A 16,839-nucleotide genomic window follows, 5' to 3' on the forward strand; every position below is an offset into this window, starting at 1 on the left:
CTAACGACCGAAACGTTGAATAAAGAGCTACATTCTTTTTTACAAGATTCAGGCGGTGTGCGGGTCCTATTCTTTCGTTTAACCATCATAGATCTCCTCCTAAATAACAAATGTGAGAAGTATATCATATCCTTTCAAATATACATAACTCAGCCACATCTACCTGAAAGTCAGTGTTGAATTAAGCCAACGGCTTGAGCGTGACGCTGATAAGGAACATGACATATGCCTTCATCTCTGGGTTTAGTGGGTTACGGAGATGATCTGCCAGGGTATGGATCTTCTCTACCTCTTCATGGCTGATAAAGTAGGCTTGTAGAGCTTCCCACTGGTTCAACACTCTCTGAATGGAGACTGTTTTTCTTCAATGATTTCTTCTTTGATTTCAAACTGGGCGCCATTGTGTTAATGTGGTCTTTCTGCAACACAACAGATCACAGCTGTTTTTGTTTGTGTGTATAATAACGAGATGAGAAACTTCAGTGTAGTTTCTACTGTGCATCTGTACAGAACAAAACATCTCACATGACAGCAATGACCGTAGTATTGAACTGCCGCCCGGACGTAGCAAACATATGTAGTGCACGTCGCCTAACACCTAACACTACACAAGATAATGACTTACGTTTTTCTTCTGGTTTGTTTGACCATGTCGCCTTCGCCTCGACCGTGGCCTTCCCCTGGATCGTGGCCTTGTAATCTACCTTAGGTTTGGGGATCAGTTGTGTGTGATTATATTAGCAATATCAGTTGGTCAGTTTGGTTTGTCTACACATTATACACACACAAAATCACTAGTTAATTTGCCTTAGTGGCAATGCCAGGCATTCCCCCGTGACTGTGGTCAATTGTGCCTTCAACGAAGGCCTCCCCAACTTGCTTAACTGTGGCTCTGCAAGCTGTAGCTCTCTCTGTCCACAATGCTGCCAGTGTCCCTTTTAAAGGCCTTATAATGGGCTGCCAAACCCAGGTGCAGGTCCTTAATCACCCAGCCTTGGTTAGTGACAGTCCGTGGAAAAGAAAAGGTTAACAAAATAAAGCACACAATAATACAAACCATGGAAAATACAACACACAAATCACACAACTAATAAACCAGAATCAAAACACAAATCACAATCCAATTTTCCACCGGCTCACACTCACAAGTTTGTTGATTGATTGATTGATGTACTTTATTTAGTAGGACATGAGAAACAGTACATGGAAGTTACAATTCACAATAAAAGGTCTACTAAACTGGATAACTCATAAAAGTACTAAGCTTGTTCCCTCCAAGAAGTTGCTATTAAAGCGCTGCCAAGGCTGTGTACAAGTCTGTGGGTGAACCAAGAAGAATAACATTGTGCCTCTAAGAGAAACTCTAGAGGTTTGAACTTAATTGCTTTTTAATATTATCCTACTGAGATTTTCAGCAAGCACCTAATGCACACAACCAGTAAAAAGTTGAAAGTAAAATGTACGACTTACAGCTGCAACTTTTCTCATCTCAAAGTTTCTCATCATGAAGGCTGGCTCCTGCAGCGTTTCCCATCATGCCGGCTCTGAATGGTGGCGATGGCGATCTGTGTCTGAGTAGATTCCCAGGGATCTCAATGGGTTCCTTGGGAACCTTGGGTCCCTTGGGACCCTTGTGTCTTGTCCCTTGTGTCACCTGCACAACAGATTCAATCATATCAGCCTACTGTGATTTTCAACAAGCACCTAAAGCACAGCAACCATAATACTCCTGCGATAGGCACATACCAGATTGGCCGCCTTCTGCAGCTCTTCATACTTCTTTGCCTCAATTTTATTTTTCACCGTTCGCCTTTTTAGTCTCAGGCACACTTCACACAGTAACAAAACTTAGCTGAAGAGTAATCAGACCCATTACCTCTCACATGAATTAGAAATGTTTATTAGAAATGTTCATATTTTTAAAGTCACTTCATAGTTTCCAACATGTTACATATATACATCAAATACAATAACATGCATAGGTCAAGCAGAATAAAATAATGTGCCTTTACTATACATTCCAACAACAACGAGCAATCGTTGGGTTTACATGAAACTCAACAACTCGTTTGAGGCGTGGTGGGCGAGGTTTCACAAGATAATTTGGTCAAAAGAACACATAATCACATTATGTGTGAATGTGTTTGCTTTTGTTGGACACCAGACATTCATACATTCCTGCATGGCAACTCTACGTCCTTTCTTACCCTCAATTTCCACACGACTGAAGTGGTTACATAGTTTTTCCTCACACTTTGTGAGTCCAAAGGCCACATCCTTGTGTAGTGCTTTTGTGTTCCTTTCACGGAAGCGTTGAAGTAGCATTTTTCCAACTTCTCCTACACGTCTTCGGTTGAATAATATCACTTGCGCGAGCGTTGCTTTGCAGAGGTCAGCGTAGACTTGTGGAGTTGACTTGTGGCATTCATCCTCCTCGCCCTGGCGGGCCTTAGCGCAGAATGCGTGGTAGACCCCCAAGCAGTGGATGCAGACTTGATGGGGGTCGTCTGCGGCAATGAGGAGGTCGCACTCCGCGAACCCGCAGCTCCTCGGTGGTTCCATTCCGGTCTGGAAAACAGCGGCTAAAAACTTTAGCTAGTAGCGTTTCTTTAGCCTAGCCGCTAGCGTTAGCCTAGCCGCTCGTGGTTAGCTTAGTAGCCGCTAACCGGCGTTTTAAGATTCAGACCAAGAATTACGGAAAAACTGAGGAGATAGGAAAGGATTTCTTTTTATATAAGTCTCGGGAGTGAACTTATAATTAGGAAGATTTTTCCCGTGGGAAATACTCCTTATTTCCGCTATGGGTTTTGTAGTAAAAATCTTTCTATACTTAATACTTTGTGTGTGAATTCTCGTCTACGCATTTGCATGCAGAGAGTAGAAAAGAGGAAGAGCCTATGTCACGTGGAGTCTTTTGTACTCCAGGGTCTTCCGGACTCGTGACATACCCTAAGTAAGCCAATCAGTGAATTGGCATCGGGAGCGTGTGTGTTGCTCTGTGCATCGCCTGAGGGCACTGATATAGTGAGTAGTAAACGGAGAACTGTGGTAAAACCCAACAACTTGTGTTAGAATGGTGAGGATCACTGTACAGTTTCATACTAATCTACTTATAAAGAATATGAAAGAATATCAAGTGACAACATGTAGTGCACTCACTGAAAGATTCTGTTAACTTCGAGAGAAACTCCTTGGTGTCTGCTTTGCAGAGGTCAGCGTAGACTTGTGGAGTTGCGGTATTTGTGAGCTTCTCCTGTGCCGAAGCTGAAATCTCCCCAAGATGTCTGTGGAGACGTTGGACATCTACAGCCATTGTTAGTTATAAATTGTAAAAATTGTAAAAAAAAAATTGTATTTCTGTTTGACTTTTAGGCTTTGAAAATAAAAGTTTCACAGGACAGATAACCTAATTATACAAAGAAATGACTGACAGTGACCTCTGCCAATAATCAAAATAAATAATGAACTACGGCCAAAAGAACAAAAGAAACCAACAGACAAAAATCCCTGATGTCACATAAATCAATAAAGTAATCGTTTTACAATACAATGTTAAGGTCATGGGTGAGATGACTTGGACTTGGAAGGATTAATACAGATCATCAAGAGCCTCAGATCTTCAGTGTCAACCTGGGAGATGGTCCTGTCTCTAGAGTTTAAAAAGATCCAAATAATCATTGTCTTGTAGTAGCATCAATCTCAAATTGATTGAAACATGTCAAATAAAATAAAACATACTGCAATATCCCTGAATTTGATGGATAATGTTGTCCTGTTCGTTGTCCACCATGTTGAAGGCAAACCACCTGCCAACACTCCCTGTGCGGCCGATCCGTTGAAGGTATGACACCATGTAAATCGTTCTTTGCTTGCAAAACTGTGGCTCTCTCAATCTGCTGCTTCTCCTCATCAGTGACAGCAAGCGATGACAACACGTACAGAGCCTTGTCCTCAGCTTGGGCATAACCTGGACTGGTCACCAGCCCCGTCCCGTGACTTGATAGGGAGCGTCTAGATTAGCACACAGTGTCAGAAATATGCCTTCATCTCTGGGTTTCGTGGGTTACGGAGATGATCTGCCAGGGTACGGATCTTCTCTACCTCTTCATGGCTGAGTAGGCTTGTAGAGCTTCCCACTGGTTCAACACTCTCTGAATGGAGACTGTTTTTCTTCAATGATTTCTTCTTTGATTTTGAAGTCCTACCTGAGGTGTTTCTGGACTCAGGATCCACCCCATCCCAGTAAAACGGCCAAGCTGTGACAAGGATGCCACTGTCCATTCCTTGTCCTCCTGGGTTACAGGTCTTTTGGACCTAAAGATTGGATCCAAGAACTATTTGGTCGAATTAAGGCACATCCATAATTATTCTAGACACTAGGACCGTCATTACATTTTAGTGCAAATTCATTGTCAAACATATTGATGATATTAATGACTTGTGTATCTGGCTTTGAACATTGTTAGTTATAAATCAAAATCAAAATGCATTTCTGTTGCATTGTCTGTCTGACTTTTAGGCTTTGTAAATAGCGTTTCACAGGACAGATAACCTAATTATACAAAGAAATGACTGACAGTGACCTCTGCCAATAATCAAAATAATGTACTACGGCCAAAAAAACAGGAGATATGCTTTGAATGTATTTTCGGAAAGCCCCAATCTCATAATGAGATGCCGAAGTCATGTAAGACTGAAAGCATTTGTGATTTGCAGCCTCTGCTCCAGAAGATAGCTGGAGCAGAGGCTCAATCAGTAATTAAATTCCACTTGAAAATAGAAATAAATTACAAGGATTGCCCAGATATTTGCTAGATTGTTTCCACAAAACTGCTGCTCTCTAAGGCTGCTGCTGCTGGTAATGTCTGCGTTGACTTATCAGCCTCCTTTGGTCTTTGAAGCAGCTCCTGCTGTCCCTCTTTGAGGCTCATCTGCTGAGGCTCCTCTTCACACACAGGGAAGTCTGCTCTGTGAAGTTTGATGTGTGGCTGTAGCATCGCGTCCAGCCATTTGTCTCGTGTCTTTTGAGTCTCCAGCTCTCTCTTGAAGAGGTTGAACATGAACTCAAACTCTCTGACATTCGCACTTTGCTGTTTTTCCAAACCACACAATATGACAATGTGCATGAGTCGGGGCACAGAAAAAATGCAGTTACCTGCTCCTCCGTGGTCTCCTCATGACCTGTACCTTCCCAAGATGCTGTACCTTTCACAGCATGAAGCCGGGGCTGTCAGCTCGCATGTCCCCGCCAAGAATTGTTCCCAGCTCTGGCTGTGGCTGCTGTAGCATCTCCAACTGTGACCTTTTCCAGTTATGGACTACGGCTGGCTCAATGACACTTTTTGCATGCCTTAGGAAGGAATTGTAGGAATGCATCTGCATCTGCATGAACCTGGGTTCGATTCCCGCCAGGGACGCTGTGGGCGCTGGGGGGCGTGTTCTCTCCTCCACGTCATCGGCGCCCATACCCTAGGTGGGGTTGGTGAAAGGGCCTACTCTGTGTGGAGTTTGCATGTTCTCCCCGTGTCTCCTAGGGTAGTTAATACCCTCACAAAAACATGTAGTAATCCTGGTCACTATACTGCCTCCCCCTGGTCAGCCGGGGCGCCTGATGGAGGAGAAGGGAACTGGTTGGAATAACGTGTTCCTTACACGCGCTATGTCCAACCAGGGAAACTCCCCCCTGTCGGTTGATAAGAAGCGGCCTGCTTGCTCCTCATGCATTGAAGGAGGCATGAGCTTCAGCTTGGGCTCTCCCTAGGCTGGCAGAGGGTAGGTAGTGCCCAGGATTACATAGGCAATTGGCACTGGGTGAAAAAATGTGGGTTACAAAAATCGTGGGATAAAAATTATAGAAAAAAAAAAAAGGAATGCATCTGCAGGTTCATTGCATTAAAGACCTGTGTAAAGAAACAATTCAATACTAAATCAAATTCTAAAGTGCTATTTCAAGATAAGCCAAAGCAAAGTCGTTAGACATTGATGAATATATTCAACGGCTGAGAAATTATATTTTTGATGTACCTGTTGAACTTTGGAAAAAGATGCTCCAGAGAGGTAAATTGCAGCAGAAAGATTGACGTTGCCAGCTGGAGTATATGTTCAGGCTGGCTCGTCCACTTTCCCTCATAGTTGCAATAAGTGCATTCATATTAGAGAACAGTTAGTAGTGTCCCTTTGGTTCTTTTTTGAATAGCCAATTGACCCTGGCACACTGTACAAGTCCGGAAAAGGTCCATAATTTTGGACTCATACACTATGATTTTTTTTTCTTTATGGGCTGGTGTGGATTGCACTTCTCTGTAAAAAAAAAGGACATAAGGCAAGATGTTTAGACAACATGCAATGACTATTCACATGATTATAGTTTTTATTTACTTTAGAGCAGTATTTCTCGTACATTGTAGTGTTATCGTCAACATTTATCTACCGAACCACACAAGACAATACTATTTTCTTTGTGCGTTATAATTGAAAAATATATATATATATCAAGGGTGTTATAATTATCCAATCGATAAGTTCACAAAGTGTTACATTGCACAAAGCGCGTTGCAATTACACGTGATGTGAGCTTTCTTATCATATGTTTTTTAATAGCTGCTGGGTACAGTGCCTTTCAAAACGCCCCCCCACCCCTTCACCACATTTTGTTTGGTTACAGCCCTTTTCAAAAATTGATGATCAATATTGTTTTTACTCAAGTCTGTATCATTTCTGGAAACTCACATGTGCATAAATATTGACCCTCTTTGCTATGACACTAAAAGTTGAGTTTAGGTGCCTTGAAGGTCCCTAAATAAAGTGGTCTTCATCATTCGTAAATGCAAGAAGTTTGGAACCATAGCTTGTCTAGGAGGAGCTGATCACATGGACAAAATGAGCAATTGGGGAGATGGGTCTTGGGTTCTTGCTAATTTTGTCATTGATTGATTGATGTACTTTATTTAGTAAGACATGAGAAATACAGTACATGGAAGTACAAATTCACAATACAAGGTCTACTAAACTGGGAGACTCATTAAGCACTGGGCTTGTTTAAGGTGAGAACCCCATGCACACAAATCATGATGACATATAAGAGACAGAGAGATAAGCACACTACTATACAGAATGTCATAGAATCAGTTTACAGGTTACTGGTATGAAAAGTGAAAAATATGTACACAATAAAGAGAAAGGGGGGGGGGTAGGGGGGTAGGTTAAGGCTTGGGGTATGTTAAGACTTGGACAGGGGCCATTTTAGAATTGCAGCCTCCTGAAGGTGTATCTTTAGGGCAGTTTTGAAAGAGAGTAGGGTTTTACACTCCTTTACTCCTTTAGGTAGGGCATTCCACATTTTTGATGAATAGCATGAGAACTAGTTACTTCCCTTTGTTGAGCCAAAAAAGGGTTGGACAAGATTTGTGGAGCTGCCTCTGGTGTTGTGATCATGGACATCATTAACATTTTGGAAGTATTTTGACAAATACAGGGGGATCACAATGTTGTGGTGTATCTTGAAGACCAGGCCCATAGCAAGTTGCTGTACTCTGTCCTCAACCCTAAGCCATCCAATCCTAGCAAAATGAGCAGGAGTTAGATGGGTTTTGTGATTGAGGCCAAGAAGTAGCCTTACAATTTTGCTTTGGGATGTTTGGAGCCTTGTTTTTAAGGCCTTGAAGGTGTTGTGATACCACGAAGTGCATGCATAATCGTAATAACCTTGTATGAGGGCCCCTGCAAGAATCTTCAGAGTATTCTTACTGACTAGACGATCAATCCTCCACAAATAGCGTGTTGTTTGGTGGACCTTTTTGATCGCTTTTTCCGCGTTTTTGTTACCAGAGAGGTTAGCCTCCAAGATGGAGCCCAGGTAGGTCATTTCATCCTTTCTTTTGACGACATCATCACCCACTTTGATCGTGAAACTCTCTGCTTTTCTAAGGTTAGGACTGGACCCGCAAAGAGGATGGATTCAGTTTTACCCAGGTGTAATGAAAGTTTGTTGTTGGAGAGCCAGATGCAGATCTTGTTGAGTTCCGAGCTGAGAGTTTTCTCAACCTGCAGCCTGTCCCTGTCCGAGACTAGCAGGGCCGAGTCATCTGCGAACAGGAACAGTTTGCAGTCGCAGGCTGAAGACATATCATTCACATATATCAGGAACAGTAAGGGTCCTAGTATACTTCCTTGAGGAACACCACAAGTCACTGGGGGGGGGGGCTGGGTGCCGTTTACTTCCACCACTTGCTCCCTCCCTTCCAGGTAGGATCTCATCCAGTTCACTGACGTGTCATCAAAGCCTATTGCTTTGAGCTTATTGATCATAATTGGGTGATTAACGGTGTCAAAGGCCTTCTGGAGGTCCAGCATGACCATGCCACAATATTTGCCCTTTTCGACATCTTGTTTGATAGAGTCGTTCAAATAGAGAAGGCATCTGTCAGTGGAGTGGTTTGTTCTGAAACCAGATTGGAATGTGTAGATTAGATTTTTCTCGGCAAGGTACTTATCGACCTGTTCATAGACTATTTTTTCCATGACTTTCGAGATGGAGCTAAGAATAGAAATAGGGTGGTAGTTGCCAGGGTCTAATTGGTTTCCTTTTTTGTACATAGGTACAATAGTATGATTGTTTTCTCTTGTTCAATATTCTTCAATTTCAACTGCTTGATTTCAGTCAGCAGTCCTGTTATGATGGAGTTTTGCTTTGTCAAAGTTGCCATTTCAGAAGACATCATGTTCAATGACTCCTTTAACTCCATGTCCTTCTGAAGGATTTTCATGGCCATATTTACAGCTGCAGCTTGATTAAAAAATAAATCACCCCACACTGCTACTATATGCTAACTCACCAACACAGATAACAAGCGGTCTCACCAAACAAACACACAATGATCTTATGCAGACGGATCACGGGCTAAAGACGAGTCCCATCGTCTGAAGGCCACTTCTGAGGGCACAGCCTGATGGTTGGTGGTTTCTGCAGGCCTGGTGGTGCCTGGCTACTGCTAGACTGGTGGTGCCTGGCTTCTGCTGGCCTGGTGGTGACTGGCTTCTGTAGGCCTGGTGGTAACTGGCTTCTGCAGGCCTGGTGGTAACTGGCTTCTGCAGGCCTGGTGGTAACTGGCTTCTGCAGGCCTGGTGAAGCCTGGTGTTTGTTGGCTGATGCTAGACAGGTAGAGCCTGTAGTTTAATGTCTAATGCTGGCTTGGTGGAGCCTGGTGGCAGCAGGCTAACACAGAGCCTGGGCCTCACCCAGAAGATAGCCTGAGCCAGAAGCTCAATCAGTAATTAAATTCCACTTGAAAATAGAAATACATTACAAGGATTGCCCAGATATTTGGTAGATTGTTTCCACAAAACTGCTGCTCTCTAAAGCTGCTGCTGCTGGTAATGTCTGCGTTGACTTATCAGCCTCCTCTGGTCTTTGAAGCAGCTCCTGCTGTCCCTCTTTGAGGCACATCTGCTGAGGCTCCTCTTCACACAGTGTGCTCTGTGAAGTTTGATGTGTGGCTGTAGCATCGCGTCCAGCCATTTGTTTGTCTTTTGAGTCTCCAGCTCTCTCTTGAAGAGGTTGAACACAAACTCAAACTCTCTGACATTCACACGCTGTTTTTCCAAACTCCTTGAACTCCCGAAATTTAAAACGAGACAAGGCATCAGCAATTTTGTTATCTAACCCAGGAATGTGGGACGCGCGGACTGAGAAGTTTACCGACACGCTTGTCCAGGTTTGTCTCCTTACAAATCTATTAATAATAGGAATTGAAGATCGACCTTTATTGATTACGTGAACAGTTGCCTCGTTATCACAAAACACGATGATTTGTTTCCTTGCCCAGCCTGTAAGTATTAAGAAAGATCCAACAACAATCCGACTACTGCGGCAACCAAACGTCTAACGACAAACTATGCTTTCCCTCGCCATTTAACACCAAACAGCTGCCACTGAGAAGGGTGAAGTGGCATCGTTTTAAAAGCGTCTGTTATGTCTAGTTTTCCCAAGCCAATTGCCTTTCCCTGCTATTTTAATTAGACGAATTGCATGATCCAGGGTGGCATAGAATAAAGAAAACGGGGCGAGAGGAATTAGACTATTAATACTGTCCTCACTATCGTCATGTGGGCTTGACAAATCAACAATAATGCACTTTTCCCCCGAACATTTTCTTGTAACAACACCATTTGGATTAATTTGATAATTAGGAAACGGAGCATCATCGAAGGGCTCGATCATGTAACCTTTCTCGACCTCCCTAGCAAGCAATTTATTCACAACCTCCGGCTCTTTTTTAGCAGACAGTAGATTTTTACAAACGAAAATCTTGGAGGGGAGACTACACAGAGACTACACAGACCAGACCTTGGTGTCTGACCCTATGAATAGGGCTTCATCTGACAGCTGATTTTCCCCATGGTAGTCCACCTCTTTGAGTGGAGCATCCCTAATGGACCTTACAGGAACAAGGTTTGACATGAATGTCCCGATCAGTGACATCATCTCTCTCTCTCCAGTCTGTGAATCATCACTCCCTCTGACTGTGGGTAAATAGAAGGATTTTTTTTAATAACAAGTGTGGGAAGTATATCATATCCTTTCAAATATACATAACTCAGCCACTCAGTATCTACCTGAAAGGCAGTGTTGAATTGAGCCAACGGTTTGAGAGTGACGCTGATGAGGAACATGAAATATGCCTTCATCTCTGGGTTACGGAGATGATCTGCCAGGGTACGGATCTTCTCCACCTCTTCATGGTTGACAAAGTAGGCTTGTAGAGCTTCCCACTGGAAACTTCAGTATACTTTCTACTGTGCATCTGTACAGAAAAAAACATCTCACATGGCAGCAATGAGCCACCGTAGTATTGAACTGCCGCCCGGACATAGCAAACACACACTTCCACAATGCTAGTGGGACATACTACAACACGACTCTAGAGAGGGGTTGCAGTACAACAGTCCCTTACAACATCTCCCCTTTTTTCCATGACAACATTTACATTTCTGAAATCCACCTTAAATTGCTACAATTAAGAACTAATCTTTAGTGCAAATAACCCTTAGTGCAAACCATCAATAATCCAGCATTACAAAATCAGTTATTTTTTCTCAAACATTCAACACCAAGTTTTTACGATTCTATCTCTTTTTTCTTCTTTTTTTAGTTTATGTCAACAAACCACTCTCAGCCACACTTCACACAGTAACGAAACTTAATAAATCAATCATCCACTGCCAGCGATTTTTCGATTCTCTTACCTTTTTCAAGCAGTCACAGACTATTTATCTCCATTATGATCGATCCGCTGATGGTTGCTAATCACTGAGGGTTATACTGTGTTTTTTTTTCTTAATTACGTTTTTTTTACGTCAGTGGTAGTATTGGTAAACGGGGAAAAATAAGCCTCTGTGGATAGCTTTAAAGCACAGCTCAAGATATACTTCTTCAATCTTGCTTTTAGTTTTTTAAATCTCTGTGTTGTTATCCATGTCCTCACTGTATTGCCTGATTCACTGCCCTTTGCTATTATTTTAATGTTGTTTTATGCTTTTGCTTTTCTTTTTTGCTTTATTGTTAAATTAGTTGTAATTGTAATTGTATTCTTGCTCTGTAAACTACTTTGAGCTGCATTTCATGTCATGAAAGGTGCTATAAAATAAAGTGTATTATTATACCCAGAGCCATAGAGAGAGTGAGAGTTGCGTCACACAAAGCGGGTTGCTACATGTATGTGCTGTAGTTCCAAACATAGATATAGAAACCTAGATACCTCATTGGCCTCTGCAGTACATTGGAGCAACCTGCATCGCAATACTTGTATCACTTCCGCCCCTAGTCCACTCATAGTGACTACTGGCCAATCACAGCGCTCACAGCGCTTTGACTACTGGCCAATCACAGTGCGTCTTTTCCGGGACTTGTCAGTGCAATGGTTCTCAACCAGTGGTCCGGGAACCACCAGTGGTCCTTGAGGGGGTTCGGTGGTCCCCAGCTAAATGATGGAGAGTTGATAACCAAATGGACCCTTATAGATCTTAAATATAACATTTTACACTAAGAGTCAAATTGTTAAACATCTTCATTACAAACAAGTACACAATTAGAGCACGTAAATAATTGTTATTTTGACAGCATCTTATCGAACGATAACATATTCTAAGTTTTGGTTGAGAGACGCTAAAGCTTATCAAACGGTGTTCCGTGACTCAAATGCTGAATAAATAATGGACCTTGATATGAAAAAGGTTGAAAATCACTGTTCTAATGCATTTATGTCCATTGAAGCAGACGGTCTCTCCACAATTAAAATCATCACAACTCCCTGAATTTGCAACCTATTTTCAAGCGGTTAAGTTTGTCACAAATACGAGCGCGGAGTTTGCCAAGTTCCAACTAACTAACTGATTAGTTGCTGCGCGGCTGCCTCTTTAAGGGTTAACAGCTGGGTTAAGAAGAGACCCACCCCGACCTGCCTCTGATTGGCCTACCGAACGTCCCCTTCTGTGACGCACGAGACTAAGGGCGGAAGCTGGTGCGCGCCCGAGATACAGACGCCTCAGAGCCGAAGGAGGCGTCTACCTTTATATGTCTATGGTTCCAAACGTTGGAACTTCCTCATTGAGTATTTCCACATTCCATACATCCACACGGCATAGTGTCATCAGTGGGTTGTACCTATAGGGCGGAGTTGCACTCGGGGGAAAACACAGATTTCCCCCAGCTGGTGTAGTCGGAGGGATGTGGGGTTTTCAAACTCATATGCTGTAAAAGTATACTGATCTAAAAGCAGGCGTCATGGCTTGCCAGATCACAGGCACGGAACCTTGTTGCCACTCGACAAGGAATGCTACATTAGCAAATTAAACAAGAGTCCGATTGGAATGTTGTCCTGACTGGACAGAGGATCCAACACAACACAATGGCCCGAGGTTATCGGATTTAATCACCTGGTAAGAGACACTATTACATTTTCTACAGATATGATCAATTAAACTTATCATAATATCAAAAAGCAAAAGCCATTCATTCATCAATGATGTTTATAGAACACGTTTTAGTGAATTCCAAGTACAGGAGACATCGACGCCATTACAGTTTGGAAACGCAACATGCAGCGATTTACACACAAAACAAGCCAAACCCTAAACTATCCTTGTGTAAAAACCTACAGAAAACACAATTGTTAATCTGGCAATGAACACGGAGCTAAAGCAGTGTGTAAATCCTGCATGATATTAAATGACGCACTTCGCCAAATGGTAATGGCGTCGGTACATGCCGTTCACAAAACAGTGTCTAAACTGTCCTTCAAATTCACTATAAACATTATTGATGACTTAATGGCTGTTGGGTTTTGATATTATGGTAAGTTTAATTGATCATATCTTGTAATAGTGTCTCTACCAGGCGATTAAACACGGTGGAGCGAGACAAGAGGTAACCAGAAGACTCGCACCAAAACACGGTCGCCCGCATTTTTCTCATGACCAGCGGTTCTTGTATTCTTGTATTTGTTTTACGGTTTGAAATAAGTTCAGGGTTAGGCATAGTTTTACTGAGGTTCAGTTTAGGAATAAGGTTATGTTTAGCAGTTTAGGCATAGTTTTACTGAGTTTAGGAATACCAGGTGAATACCGGCGGGTTTGCCCCGGGGCGACTGTGTTTTGATATTCAGACGGAGCTGGAAAGAGGGAAACAGATCTCCGGTTTCAGTGGTGCTTGTGCTGAAACTTGACTAATGCAATAAGATATAAGGATAATCTGATAAACCACATGAACCCCAGTTTACGAATTCTGGGGGGAACATAAACCAAACATTGCCTATCTAGCTCACAGTTACAACGCGTCGCGTTCCGACGCGCTGTGAGTGAGCTCATAGATTGTCAATGTTTGGTCTTTTTAGTCACATATATCTTAATAAGTCAACTTTGCCGAGGGCGAGTGGACGATTGTGTTCCAGCTGTCCTTCTGATGGATTTTTCTTGGCTGACAATGTCTCTATCGTCCATAAAATAGCTCTGAAAGTGATCCAAACGATCGTGTATGATGTAACTCTATGAGGCAGATCGTTCTGTTTTCCCCCGTGACAAAATCGAATGGGCGTTCCTGGGCGTTCCCGTCTATCTCCGTGTGTATCTATTCTTACAATGGGAGTCTATGCTAGTGTCGTCACTCTCATACTAGATCCCGCTGCTTATACCGTCCCGCCCCCCCCCCCCCCCGACTGGATTCGAGAAGTATAAGAGATTAGTCACCTCTTCACAGTAACACTGCATACGTTACCGTAGTCTTGTGTGAGGTGAGCGAACTAATACTTGCTTTTAAGGTCCAACAATTGTTTTTTTATCATGGACAATCGAACTACAAAAGGGTACAAAACAGAGAGTTTTCCTCTTCTGTTTTGTACCCTTTTGTAATGTTTATATGTGCTTTTGTAATGTTGCCTGTCTACGGATGGTTATCAGCATTCTTTCTGAATCCGGTGTATATTTACACTATAGTTTGTATCATTGTATGTAATGTTTCTATCATTATAACATGATTAGTGTGTTGTTAAATGAAGCAAAGTTGTATACATTAATGTTGTTGATAATGTAATCTTGTAAAATAATAATAATAATAATAACAATAATAATCTGCTATAGTCTAACATCTGTCGTACACACTTTAAATGTCCTCTCTCTCTCTCTCTCTCTCTCTCTCTCTCTCTCTCTCTCTCTCTCACACACTCACACTCACACTCACACTCACACACACACACACACACACACACACACACACACACACACACACATTGTCACACTCTTCCACCCACTGCATTTTTCTCTCCTCACGAAAGACTTGTCCCAGCCTGTGTGTTTGTGTTCTTATGGTATGTGTTGTGTGCCTATGAACCTGTTAAACCGGGTTATAATTACAGTACTGTAACATACTGTATATTCCTCTCACTCGGGCAAAAAAAAATTGCACTCTGCGATTTGGGTCTGGCACCGCTCCATAGAGAATCCATTTCCTGTTCCAGAAGACGTGTGTGACCAATCAGGGCCCAGTATTCGAATATGGGTAGTTGGTTGTAGGTCTAACCAATTGACCAAGAGGTGAGCGGAGGGGGAAGCCAGAAACACGACTATAGTGACAGCAGAAGTGTGGCCTTCCCTAAAATTGGTATTGGTACTAATACTCAAGTAAAGTACAGATCCTCATAATCTGTACTTAAGTACAGTACTCAAGTGCATTTACTCTGTTACTGTCCACCACTGTTCAATACTCTATTACTTAAAGTACTTACAGTAGGCTATACGATTCACTGAAAGTTATGATTACCTAATCCTTTTTTTTTTAATTGCAACATTCATTCACTTTTCTCCCGTAAGTACTTGCCCTGGATACTGGTATAAAAGTTTTTATGTGGTGTCTAATACATTTTCTGTATAGTTTTTTGCATTACTTAATGTAATGTGGGTAAATAGCCTTTTTTCTGCAGCCCAAAATGTGCAACTGATACAAATGCATTCTTGAGATATGACAAAAATGTACTTGCATAAACATCAATTTGCATTTCCCTTTCCATATAGGAGTGCACCATGGCATCCGTGACGTCACCTTCACCTACCACTGCCTACTACAGTCCTTCACCACCATACCATGCGTGCATTAACCGTCCATTGTGCGTCACCCAGCTTGTGATACGTGTGATCATCTTCCTGCTCGGGGTTGTGGGCAACGGCCTGGTCATCTGGGTCATTGGCTTCAAGATGAAGCAGAAGACGGTGACCACAACATGGTACCTCAGCCTGGCCGTCTCCGACTTCCTCTTCTGCACAATGCTGCCTTTCAGCTTCCATCTGATAGCAACAGGATCTTGGATCTTTGGACTTTTCATGTGCAAGTTCACCTCCTTTGTCTTGTTCCTCAACATGTTCAGTAGCGTTTTCATGATGGTTGTCATCAGTGTTGACCGTTGTGTGGTTGTTGTGTTTGCGCTTTGGGCCCGAAGCAATCGTACGCTGAAAAGGGCAACGCTTACAGTGGTCGTTGCCTGGCTCTTTGCGATGGCGCTGAGCATTCCCTCCTTAGTGGTAAGGACATTAAAACATACAACAATCAGGTTACTATATGCTACAGCAATTATGAAATGCTACCCAGCGGCTCTACAGGTGTCCCTGTCTTTCGCTTTGTTCTAGGCTTTGTATTCCCTCTGGTCATCATCATTGTGTGTTCTTCTATTATCATTGTAAAGCTACGGAACAACAGGACGGCCAGGACGGCCAGGCCGTTCAAGGTCATGACTGCCGTGATTGTCACGTTTGTCCTCTGTTGGCTCCCTTACCACATCTTTAGATTACTAGACATCAACCCCAGTCCGACTCACTACACAGGACAGCAACTCACTATTGACATTGGACTGAATATATCAGTGACTCTTTTAAGCGCAAACAGTTGCATCAACCCGTTCCTCTATGCGTTCATGGGCAAAGTCGGCAAGCAGAAACCGCGGAGCTCTTTAAACAAAATAGTTTCAAAAATTGAAAATGCTCTCAATGAAGAGAAAAAGATCCATGTAACAGATGTCCATGTTCTGAGTCCAATGTCCACCACCCAAAGACAAACAGGAATTTAGTCTATGCTAGTTTAGGATGGCTCAAGGTAGAAGACAAAGTGCAACATCTCTTAATTGGTCTGGTCTTTAACAAGGCTGTGTACACACTGGCAGCTCAAATCTGATTTCTGGCCTACGTATTCAGATTGAAGTCGGATAGGTTTTATGAGTCTTGTCAACAAAAAAAGACAAAAGCAGACAGGTTAAACATTGTTTAAATCAGATCAGTTCTCTAACAGTGTGGTCCTGAAGA

The 16,839-nt window shown here is 42.6% G+C and overlaps 1 protein-coding gene across 1 annotated transcript; it reads left to right on the forward strand.

The window, feature by feature from the left end:
- Window positions 1-15,570: 15,570 nt before the first annotated feature.
- LOC311051649 (formyl peptide receptor-related sequence 7-like) lies at window positions 15,571-16,607 on the forward strand (the record flags this gene model as incomplete). Its single annotated transcript, XM_084066233.1, has 2 exons — window positions 15,571-15,988; window positions 16,171-16,607. The coding sequence occupies 2 exons, from the start codon at window positions 15,571-15,573 to the stop codon at window positions 16,605-16,607; spliced, it is 855 nt and encodes a 284-aa protein (XP_083922359.1).
- Window positions 16,608-16,839: the final 232 nt, after the last annotated feature.

This window comes from Gymnoscopelus microlampas (genome assembly GCF_963454915.1).
Source record: "Gymnoscopelus microlampas genome assembly, chromosome: 9".
Lineage (NCBI taxonomy): Eukaryota > Metazoa > Chordata > Actinopteri > Myctophiformes > Myctophidae > Gymnoscopelus > Gymnoscopelus microlampas.